Below are 10,891 nucleotides of genomic sequence, written 5' to 3'. Positions count from 1 at the left end.
GTATTTCTCCTTTCTGTCACTCCATAGGAAAACATTATAAATTTGATACTGCGAGGCAGTAATGAAAAACACTATTTTTTTATAAACACAGTGTTTTACAGAGATTATTTATTACTTTATCAATTCTACTTCTGCATAACAAAGTTGACAGATGGAATCATGTCATTTTACGGCATCAGTATGCTGCTACATTACTGATAAAAAGCAGATCAATAATCAAATTCAAACAATCATTTTTTTTGCAACTCCAAGTAAGATATGACACAAAGGGAGCCTTGAATATTTTTTTTTCCTTTAAGATATAAGCCAGTCTCCTTTAACTAGTGATGGTCAAAGTTGAAAATAGTTATGAAAAAGCTTCCTGACCACTAAAATCACTGCAAGTTTTGTAGATTCCATCCCAATAACTTGCTTGAAAATTGGTAAATAACAAAGAGTGGTAGAAAGTAGCCAAGGTCCTCTTTACCTTCGCAGTAGGCAAACAGAATATCCATTTACCTTTGAGCAGTGGAAGTTGTGTTGTATGGAATATTTTATAACATATACACTACAGCTGGGAGTCTGACAGAGAGAATTTTGAAAAACATGGCCACTCATCTCATTGTTCAAATCAAATATGGTGGCATTTTCCAAACACGTGAAATCCCAACATAGACCCTGCTTGCAACTGAAAACTTAAGACTCTGACAGACTGTCTCTGGTGGTTTCACCCTTTTAGCCTACAGCCAAACACAGCCTGTTCTCTCACTTTCAGGGAGCAGGGGAGAGAATCGGAAGGACCAGGGCAAAAAGACTCACGGGCTAAGACAAAAACAATTGACTAACTAAAATAAAATTGTAATTATAATAACAGTAATAACAGAATATACAAATGAGTGATGCACAGTGCAATTGCTCACTACCTGCTGACCAATGCCCAGTCTGTGCAAGTCAGCGATCCCAGAGCCGAGACAGTCCTGAAACTGAAACCCCAGAAGAGCGAGCCCGAGCGAACCCCAAGAGAATACCCCCGATTTCCAGTCAACCCTGGTTAATGTACTGAACAAGACGTGATATGATACGGAATATCTCACTGGCACATCCAAATGCCAGTTCTGGGTTTTGCTATTTACTACGCTTCTCCTCTCCCAGTCCTTTCCACTTGCAAACTACCCGAACACGATGGCCTTGGGCTCCAGCAGCAACAACTAGTAACTTTAGCACCTTATCAATATTCTTCTCATAACAAATCCTGCACTAAACTAAAACACAGCTATTCTAACTACTAAGAAGGAAATTAACTCTATCCTAGCAAAACCAGGACACCGTCATACAGTCTCATTACTTGCAATTGCAGACTCACTGTAGGAAGTGACTATCTATATAATATGTCGCGTATATAAAAAATTTAAATAAAATTAAAAGAATCAGCTCACCACTTGTCCATTCTGAGGATTTTTATGTGCATATGGGGGTCCACGGATATGATTCCACATCTGACCAGATGTCATAGCAAATACAACACACTAGAAAAAATAGAAAAACAATATATCAATTTATTTAGCCAGAGAAATTGAATAGAAAACCATTCTGCTGGTGATGCTTGTTTTAATTCTTAACTGTTTACCTTAAATCTACCTCTGTTTGATTTTTAGGATAGTGTTTTCAGATATGTTGCTCTCATAAAATTCTTAATGACTTCTGTTAGAAAATTAGTTAGCTCAAGACAGAGATTTTCAAAATCTATCTTGAAATAATCCTGTCTTTATGCGCACTTGGAATTGCCACATTTACACATCTCTATGGCAAAAAGCACTCGCAGCAGAAGGTGCTCATTGCAAATATTCTGCAAACTACTGGATTCATACAACCTTTCATGAAAGTATTTCCACCTCTAATACAAATGTTTAGCTTACCTGTTTGGTTTCAGGTGTATGAAATGATATATAAAACTGTAAGAAAAAATAATCCAATTATGTATAAAAAAAAGTCCGTCCTATTTTATGAAATTCTCATTGTGTGTCCTCTATGAATGTGATTCATTTTATCTATGACAAATAGTAACGGCTGAGTTTGTAGAAAAGTGAAATTCCCTATGGAAAGAGGTGTGAAATTAGGTTAGGGATGCAAGACAACTGTGGAAACAGACATTAATTCTTTTAGAAGGTCAAACTGCAGAATCTACATGACAGACATCAGTCATAGGAAGAGTCATTATGACTACCTTAAAGAGGAAAACGTAATATCTTTTGATTACCAAATGAGAAAACCAGAAATGGGACCCTTGAATCATCTAAATACGCCTTCTGACTTTTCAGTACAGATAATCCTTACAAAAGCTCCAAGATAATTTAAGTACATTTTTTACATAAATGCTCAATTTTACTGTACATCAATATTCCCACTAGCATAGTATAATCAGATTTAAACAGATGGATCACAAATGTAAAAATTCATACCATGATGATTAACCAAACCTGGGTTTACTGAAACCCTTTAAAATGGGGTTTTTTTTAAAGAAAGTTTAGTAAAACAGTTGTGAAATAAATGTAAACTAGTGATAGATCTGTATCACCATAAATGCAGCATTGCCAACTCCAGCAATATGATTTGAACAAACTTTGCAAGGCCTTAGGACTGAATCTTGTGAGGCTTTATTCAAATATGTCTCGGCTTTCCTGGATTTTTTTTTTTTTTTAACTTGTTTAGCTGAAATAGCAATTTTTCCAAAGACCAGATGGTTATGTCTAGTTTACATTATTTTTGCATGACATACTAATTTTTTTTTCCTATTCTATATAGGATGAAAAAATTATGACCAACATACTGATGTAGTGTAGGCATGGGACGACAGAAGAGACAACAAACGTGGAAACACAAGATGCAATGTACCAGTATGGAATGATAAGAAAGGGGTCACAGGATTACACTGGAGATGCCAAGCTTATAAACGCTAAGGCAATGGTGAATTAAAGAAACAGGACACAGGAGCTGGTCAAAACCAGTTTTAAGGGTAACAAAGAGATCAAAAGACAAGCATCCAATGCGTGTAAGACAATCCCCATTTCCCCAGTAAATTTTGATGTAAAATGTAGCTGCAGATCAGTGAAAGAAGCATGAAGTGTAACAGAAGCCCCAAGTGGGCCCTAAAGCAAGGAGGAAGAAAGCAGCAGTATCATACTCCGCCCAGCAAAGAACCTGGAATGCTGACAACTCATCATAGCACCCCCTCATCCCAAACCGAGGCCAACGAATGATCTCAAGACCCAGAGAGAAGAGTAACAATGACATCAGAGGAAGGGAAAGATTCTAGGAAGTAGATGCATAACAATTTTAATTGTGTGCTATTATTGAGACTTTCTGCCCTTGTAATAGAAAGAAAACTAAAATAATGAAAAAAAAAAAATTTCATATCCAGTTTAATAATAATTCTTTATTCTAGTGTTAAGATTTCAATTACACTGAGAACAGATTCTGGGCTTTAACTATAAGGTGTGATTCATTTTGCCCTTAACAGGATTTGGGACGTAACAGCATAGTAATTAATACGTAAGATGAAAGCATACTGGTACTGATTATTAGCAAATGGACTATGTTTTAATTAATAATATGCAAAGAAATTAAGAGCATATTTGCTTCCATTACTGGAAAAGGGTAACAGTTCTTTCTATACCTTGCAGATTGTTTTTTTATAAATCACACAGGAGATAGCTTATATGAAAGTACAAAAATTGTAGAAACTAAAAACATGGGTAACAAAAGTGAGGAGAAAGAGCTATTTTGAAAGGCCAAAAGTAATCTGGAAAGTAAAATATTGAAGGAGAACAGATGCATAGAGTACACAAACTGTGGCTCTCTGAAAGTCAGTTTTCTATGAAAAGTTATTTTACTCATTCTTAAATTACATTCCTTAGGGCCAAATCTGCTTCCATATGGAAAGACTAAAAAAACCCACCCCAGTTTATATACAGTCATATACTGGGGGTGGGGAGGAGTGGGTGAACAGCTAGGTTGGCTGCCAGCCAAGGGTTAGCCCAGTGAAACTATCACAACTTTATAACGGATAAATCTCTCAAATTATTGAGGATCTTTAATGCTTACCAGTACAAATACAGTGTCACAACATGGTAACATCTAACAAAAATATCTATGAGACACAACAGCGGGGGAAAGAAATGCCAAGTATTAATATTATTGAAAAGGAAGAAGTTAACAATATGGTTGCTTATCCTGAAGGCATCTTTCATACTCTTCCAGTTCAGACTGTTAGTGACCAAGAAAACTAATTTAGTACAACACATCCTGGATCTGCCATGATTTCCTTCCATTATGTACCTCTTTACTGTGTATTTCAAAATGACCTTTTCAGAAGCCAAAAAATATTCCCCAGCTTTTTCCTTGTTCTCTTCCACTATTCAACTATTTTAAGTATCTTAAGAAGAGAGCATTTCCATCCTTACCTTAAATATTTCCATCCTACCTAAAAGCAAGCATTTGGTATGCTACAGATAGCACTTGACATTCAAGTTCATTTTGCTGTGGCAAAGATTGAGGCAAAGAAGGCATGAAGTTCCTCATTCTTTTCCTCATCCATTGTCACTATGTTTCCCCCCACATCCAATAAAGGATGGAGATTCTCCTTAGCCCTCCTTTTGCTGCTAATGTATTTATAGAAACATTTTTTGTTGTCTTTTACAGCAGTAACCAGATTAAGTTCTAGTTGAGCTTTGGCCCTTCTAATTTTCTCCCTGCATACCCTAACAGCGTCCTTGTAGTCCTCCTGAGTTGCCTGCCCCTTCTTCCAAAGGCCATAAATTTTCCTTTTTTTTCCCTGAGTTCCAGTCAAAGCTCTCTGTTCAGCCAGGCCGGTCTTCTTCCCCATCAGCTCAACTTTCAGCACATGGGGATGACCTACTCCTGCAACTTTAAGATTTCCTTCTCGAGGAATGTCCAGCCTTCCTGGACTCCTTTCCACTTCAGGACTGCTGCCCAAGGGAATCTGCCAACAGGCTAAAGTTTGCCTTCTGGAAGTCAGTTCTGCTGACCTCCCTCCTTAGTTCTCCAAGAATCAAAAACTCTGTAATTTCATGATTGCTGTGCCCAAGATTGCCTCAAAGCACCACATCTCTCACAAGTCCTTCTCTATTCACAAACAACAGGTCCAGCAGGGAGCTTTCCCTAGTTGGCTCACTCACCAGCTGTGTCATTAAGTTGTCTTCCACACACTCCAGGAACCTTCTAGACTGTTTCCTCTCTGCTGTATTGTATTTCCAGCAGACATCTGGCAAGTTGAAGTGCCCCATGAGAACAAGGGCTGGTGATTGTGAGCTTCTCCCAGCTGTTCATAGAATAAGCACACTCAAAGAACAACAGTTCAACTGCTGCATGCCACCTGAATTATCAGGGGAGTTCAGGGTGTAGCTATTTTAGGAGCTTCCAGACTTAGGTAGCTTGTTCTACATACAAACAATAAAAGCAAACACAGTAGATCTACATTATTGGCTGGTGTAGTTTAGAGAGGGTAGGAACAATGATTTGCCACAACACATTATGGTTTCAGGATCAATTGTCCACAGGATGTCTTTAGTGGCAACGAAGTGCACACCTATTACCAGTCCTAGGCAAGTACACTGTATGTAGACAAGACTGCTCAATGACCCTGTTAAGAAATTGCAAGTGGTACTTTCTTGATGGCTTCACAGGGCATGACTTCAGCCTCTGTTTTGCTAAGTGGGAAACTGCTTTGACCTCATCTGTGGTGCACTTGTGTGTGTACTACAAGGCTCCTAAGAACAGACACAAGGTAAATAAGCACCAGGAGTCCCAGCAGTACACTGAATTGATAGCAAGTTACAACTTTACAGGTACATGGGTAGAATTTCTCATCTGTTCTTGGTCTTGCAAGCTTTTCCAAATGATTTTAGTTTAATACATCACTCTCAAAGGCCTAAATTTTGATTAACACTGTCTGCCAGTTTATTAAACAAAATTACCAGAGATTTAAAAAGCCATTTGGTATGCACTTTTGAAGCTTCCTACTAGCAGATACTATACAAAGCAGATCATTAGATTTCTCTCTGCACATTTATACCTCAGAACTTATCTCCAATAAGAGATATACAATTCAAGGACAAGGAGTACAACACAGAAGCAATGAGAATGCATTTCTGTATCTTTAAAAGGTACTGTGCATCTCTAAAACCTCTAACTACGGGAAGAAAAGGAAATTAATAACCTGCATTTATTGTTGTTCTTTTGAGATGCCTATCTTCTCATGTAAAGGAGCCTGACTTTTTCTAGCTGTATCTTTGAATAAAACACATTACCTTTTTATCCTCATTCCCAGAAGGGAGTAAAGAAGCCACTAGCAGCCTTGATACCTTTCAAGCTCTTTTGGAGCAATAACTGATGATGAATGTACTGTACAGTATAGGTATTGGGGAGTGTATCAGCACAGAACACATTTCTCATAACCATTAACTGTTACGACAACAGTAAACATATGCTTTGTCTCTTCGTTCAAGTTACTTGACACATTTTGCCCAATAGAGTCAAATCCTAGCCAGTGTGTTCTAATCTGAGCACAGGCTTTGCCTTCCCAGATTCCACTGGTATAAAGGCAAATCTGAAATACATACATAAAATAATACTGAAAATTACATGCAGAAAACCACAGTGGCAGCCTGGTAAAGAAAATGCTTTAAAAAGCCTCCTAGAAGCCCACATTCTAGATGACTGAACAAATAAACTCTCAGCACCAGTTCTATTGTCTAAAATGTAGAAATTCCTTATCTAAAAATTATAGAAATTTGCCCAGTTTATACCATCTGACCTTTTATTCTCTCTGCTTAAGAAATGAAGAGTCTTGACAAGAATCTGAATTGCTTCTTGTTATCAGTATAAAAGGACAGGACTCTGTAAATGTCTAAGGACTGAAGCCCTTCCTCATCTTTGTGCTAGCATGTCAGAGGGAAAAATATCCATAGATGAATAGTAGGATTTGAATTAAAGTCTAAAATAACCTAGGGGATAAATTTTGGATGTGATCTCAAAAGACATCTTTTGGGATATTATGTACTGTGACTCAGTCATCCTAGTCTGCCATTCCAGAAGTCTTCTGTGTAATGTTGCAAATAAAACTGCCTAAGGCATACAAGATACTACCAGAGTCTGCAGTGCTTCAAAAAGGGGATGAAACCACTAATAGCTTTGCTGTTGCACAATCTAATGTTGAGGACAGAACCAATTCAACAGACTTGTGTGAACTGGCATTGGAATCAATGTGTAAGATGAAAGCTCTGGTCTTGCTTCTGTAAGTCTATCAAAACCATTAGATGGATCAATAAAAATTGCATTCCTAAATATTCCCCTAAAACAGTGCTGGAAATATTACTTATGAGACACAACTTTTTGGTATCAAAGGAGATAATAAAATACAAATTCAGTCAACATTTCTGGGATCCTCTGTTCTCCTGCTAGTAAAAACAGCAGAGGCACTTTAAGCTGAGATTTTTTTTCTAATTTTTACGAACAGATCATTCCATCAGGCAGAGAGGCACTGTCCATTTTTCATTTAAATAAAAAGTATTCAACATTTGGGAACATAAAAGTTCTTCAAAACAAACTAAGCAGCTCTCGAAAAAAAGTAAAAGAAAACAAGAGATTTTTCAGTTTGCTATGATACAGTTTTCAGTTACTGAATTCCAGGATATCTAGGAAAGAGTTTCAGCTGAAATTAAAAATCTTATTTTGCATATAGTTAGTGAATGCCAGCTACCTAGTAGCACAACACCTCCCTAAAACCGATGAAAACTCAAAACTACAGCTTTTAGAAAAAAGCTCCTATGCTTTCTCAGTTCTGCAACTTCTATAAAAAGAACTGCCAATAGGGAATACAGTCATTGTCAACACTCCTGTCAAAAACATGTGCTTCCTGTAATTTTTATGCATCTTGCCAGGCTTTTCCTGGTTAATTCATTTTTTGAAGTTCAAAAAGGAAAAAATATTAGTGAAGAATATAATTATTTAAAATTAAGTATTTATTATTTATTTATATCCTTCATAACAGCATTTTATTAGGCATGACTAGCTCCCCTTAACTAGACACCATCTTCTCAATTTTTCCTTTTAACGAGTTCTAATGAGAAAAGAAGCTCTAAGTTTTACTGGTAAAAAAGAACACTGTGTAACAGGGTCATAACTACACAACAGTATAGAATTAATATATTCATGACTGTCCATGTTTTCTATGAATTTTGACATATTCTAATAATTTTACAGAACTTAGGTCATCTGTGTAAAAGCCAGCAATCTGGAGTCCCTGTTGATTCCACCAAAAAGACCTTATGATACTAACTTGTACGTCTGTGTAGATCTGAATAAAACCAAAAGGACTTCTGGTAACTGCATGATCTTCGCTAAAATATCACTTTGCAGTATGGGGCTTTGACAACATTGTAAAGGCAAAAGAACAGTAATGATTAATAAAGGGAAGCATTAGCTCAATGACATGATTAATTGCTATATACTTTCAGATATCAGACCTTTTTTCTAAAATATCTTCTAAGTGCTATTCATTTTAAAAGTAAACAGAATTTTACAGGAAATAGTATTAGCAACAAGAATAAATGCCAGTTTAATTCCTTTTAACTCTATTATTGCTTGTCGATACAATCAGCAGGATGAGCATTACTGAATGGTATTAATGCAGTTTCTTTAAATATTTGATCACATTTGGACATTGACTTTGTCCACAGGGGTTCGGCTGAATGTGATTACAAGTTTTCCATATTGCAATTTATAGTTACATTCAGATGTAAAATGTCCAGCTGCTGCTAAGGAGAACAGAAAATATTTTAAGAAAGAATTGATGTGTTAAATATCTTAATTTAATTAGAAATTATGTCTTCAACTGTTTATTGAATGCAGATTGTAATAGAATGATTCTTGATTTGAAGAACTTGTTTTTAACCTCTGCAAGATAAAAAAAATGTAATTCTCCAAAACATTCAAACATTAAACTTCTGATCTGAAATCTCTGATCTTGAGGAGGTGATTGGTGACAGCCAACAACATGGCTTCACCAAGGGCAAATCGTTCCTGACCAACTCAGTGGCCTTCTATGATGGGAGTTACAGCACTGGTGGGTACGGGAAGGCATTTGACACTGTCCCACATGACATCCTTGTCTCTAGCATGGACTAGATGCATGGGCCACTCAGTGGATAAGGAATTGGTTGGATGGTTGCACACAAAGAGCTGAGGTCAACAGCTTGATGTCCAAGTGGAGACCAGTGATGAGAGGTGTCCCTCAGGGGTCAGTATTGGGACCAGCACTGTTTAACATCTTTGTCGGCGACATGAACAGTAGGATTGAGTGCACCCTCAGCAAGTTTGCCGACGACACCAAGCTGAGTTGTGCAGTTGACACGCTGGAGGGACGGGATGCCATCCAGAGGGACCTTGACAGGCTTGAGAGGTGGGCTTGTGCTAACCTCATGAAGTTCAACAAGGCCAAGTGCAAGGTCCTGCACCTGGGTTGGGGGAACCCCAAGCACAAATACAGGTTGGGCAGAGAAGGATTTGGGGGTAGTGGTAGACGAGAAGCTCAACATGAGCCAGCAATGAGCACTCACAGTCCAGAAGGCCAACCGTATCAAGAGAAGTGTGGCCAGTAGGTTGAGGGAGGTGATTCTCCCCTTCTACTCAGCCCTTATGAGACCCCTTTGGAGTACTGCGTCCAGTTCTGGGGCCCTCAACATAAGACAGACATGAACTTACTGGAGCGAGTCCAGAGGAGGCCACAAGGATGATGAAACAGCTGAAGCACCTCTCCTGTGAGGACAGGCTGAAAGAGTTGGGGCTGTTCAGCCTGCAGAGAGAAGGCTCTGGGGAGACCTTACAGTGGCCTTCCAATACCCGAAGGGGACCTACAGGAAAGCTGGGGAGGGACTTTTTACAAGGGCAGGTATTGATAGAACAAGGGGAAATGGCTTTAAACTGGAAGAGGGTAGGTTTAGATTTGATATTAGGAAGAAATTCTTTCCTGTGATAATTGTGAGACACTGGAACAGGCTGCCCAGAGAAATTTTGAATGCTCCCTCCCTGGAGCAACCTGGTCTAGTGGAAGGTGCCCTTGTTTGTGGAAGGGGGATTGGAACTAGATGATCTTTAAGGTCCCTTCCAACCCAAACCACTCTATGATTCTATGAAAACCTGATGTACAAAATTGGATTAAAATTGCTGTCTTCAGAGATATAGTGTATGGTTAAAAAAGGAAATATCACTGATTACATATCTTTATTTGGTTTTTTTGAAACAAACATCTATTTTGGGGTGCTAATTATTGTTTTATTCAGGTGATCTCTAAAGATTAGGAGTCTAAAAAAAGGTCAGACTGATAGATATCAAATTTGAGCTTTCTGGTGGTAGTGTATCTTTGAAAAGTATTATAATTGAAAAATACTGGTAATCTAGAAAGATCTATGATAGACTTACTTTGTAAGAAAAATGTCAAAACTCTGTGCTATAGCTCAGGACATTCCAAATGACATCCTGGAAAAAAATAAGACATTCTGCCCCTGGCTCTCTAGATGAAAAGGAAACATCATTCTACTTTAAATCTAATCCTGTAGGTGGTCTATTTTAAATTTTGTTCTTTATTCCTTCTTGTGTTGGGTTCTGGGGGATAGAGGGGCCGTGTTTGGGTAGGGGGGGAAGGGGCTACCCTGTGGGAAGCTTCATGAAGATCCCCTGGCTCTAAGGCGCACCCCCCCAGCCCAGGCTGAGCCAATTAGCAATAGAGAAACACCTCTGCAAATCCATAGTTGTGAGGGGAAGGACGGTCTTGAAAAGAAGAAGGTAGAGAAAACCTGGAGGAGGGGCCATTGACCTGAACAAAAGAGGACCATCA

At 38.2% G+C, this 10,891-nt stretch overlaps 1 protein-coding gene across 1 annotated transcript in view; it reads right to left on the bottom strand.

The window, feature by feature from the left end:
- Positions 1–1,415: 1,415 nt before the first annotated feature.
- LOC104528924 (tumor suppressor candidate 3) overlaps positions 1,416–10,891 on the bottom strand; it is a gene marked incomplete at its 3' end in the record, with an annotated part of 26,257 nt that continues 16,781 nt past the window's right edge. The window contains exon 5 of the mRNA XM_010173082.1: positions 1,416–1,505. Coding sequence (XP_010171384.2) covers positions 1,416–1,505 — 90 coding nt within the window. The remainder of the gene's footprint in view (positions 1,506–10,891) is intronic.

The sequence above is a fragment of the Antrostomus carolinensis genome, unplaced genomic scaffold, assembly GCF_000700745.2.
Source record: "Antrostomus carolinensis isolate BGI_N321 unplaced genomic scaffold, ASM70074v2 scaffold12418, whole genome shotgun sequence".
In the NCBI taxonomy this organism is placed as follows: domain Eukaryota; kingdom Metazoa; phylum Chordata; class Aves; order Caprimulgiformes; family Caprimulgidae; genus Antrostomus; species Antrostomus carolinensis.
This window is presented reverse-complemented; position numbering and strand designations above follow the sequence as displayed.